At 58.0% G+C, this 928-nt stretch overlaps 1 protein-coding gene across 1 annotated transcript in view; it reads right to left on the reverse strand.

Moving 5' to 3' along the window:
- Nucleotides 1-928, reverse strand: part of LOC113217570 (glucose dehydrogenase [FAD, quinone]-like) — a 25,776-nt gene that overhangs the window by 18,754 nt on the left and 6,094 nt on the right. The window contains exons 2-3 of the mRNA XM_052269760.1: nt 677-926; nt 416-588 (exon numbers count right to left, since the gene is read on the reverse strand). Coding sequence (XP_052125720.1) covers nt 416-588; nt 677-926 — 423 coding nt within the window. The remainder of the gene's footprint in view (nt 1-415; nt 589-676; nt 927-928) is intronic.

The following is a 928-nucleotide window of genomic DNA, read 5'->3' on the forward strand; positions in this document are numbered from 1 at the left end:
AACATACCTAATGTCTCCTGCCAAAGATCGCTCAATGCCACTGATGCTTCCACCAACGTGATGTGACGATGGTGGATTGTGGATTGCGATATCGACCAACTCCTCCTCCCCCGCTCCTCTCCCTCCGACTGCTTGTGGACACTGAACACGCCCTGGGCGTCCACGCGCCTGAGCGACGCCTGAGCGACGCCTGAGCGGTCCAACCTCTGACACACCTCTTGACCTTATTCTAAGTCGAAAAAAGTGGCGGTAATTCTTAGAATAACTATTATTTTTCTTTTAATACTAAACGCTTTCCTATTTTTAAAATTACGTAGGAAAAGTTTAGTAATGCCAGAAAAAGTTTATCAATATTAATAATGTTATACTAAAGAAGTTGAAGTTGAAAGCACATTTCGAAAGGGTTAAGACTCACGTCGACGTGCTTCTGCCCCAGCTCCGCGTTGTCCTCGGACTTCTTGAAGTAGGGCAGGACGTGGCGCCAGCCCCAGCCGGCCAGCCCCTCCGCCTCCCAGCGGTCGTAGTCCCAGCGGTTGCCGCGCATGTACATCATGCCGTTGATGGTGGACGTGCCGCCCAGCACCTTGCCTGCAACCAGAGGGCCGTTAGGTCCCGGACACCTCCTGGGTGATGGACGAGCAGTGCATCGTTGTCCTGCTTCGCTCGCCTCGCTCACCTCGCGGCCAGTGGCAGACGCCGTCCTCGTGGCCCAGGCACGCCTCGGCCTGCGGCTCCAGTTTGAAGTCCCAGTCTAGGAGGCGGCGCACGTCTCCGTCCGAGATGTAGAAGGAGGGCACCTGCGCGAAGGCCGGCTCGCAGCCGCCCGCCTCCAGGAGCACGACGTTGAAGTCGGGGCGCTCGGACAGGCGCGCCGCCACCACCGCGCCCGCCGTGCCGCCGCCCACCACCACGAAGTCGACCTCCTCCT

The sequence above is a fragment of the Frankliniella occidentalis genome, unplaced genomic scaffold, assembly GCF_000697945.3.
Source record: "Frankliniella occidentalis isolate FOCC.00 unplaced genomic scaffold, Focc_3.1 Scaffold101, whole genome shotgun sequence".
Lineage (NCBI taxonomy): Eukaryota > Metazoa > Arthropoda > Insecta > Thysanoptera > Thripidae > Frankliniella > Frankliniella occidentalis.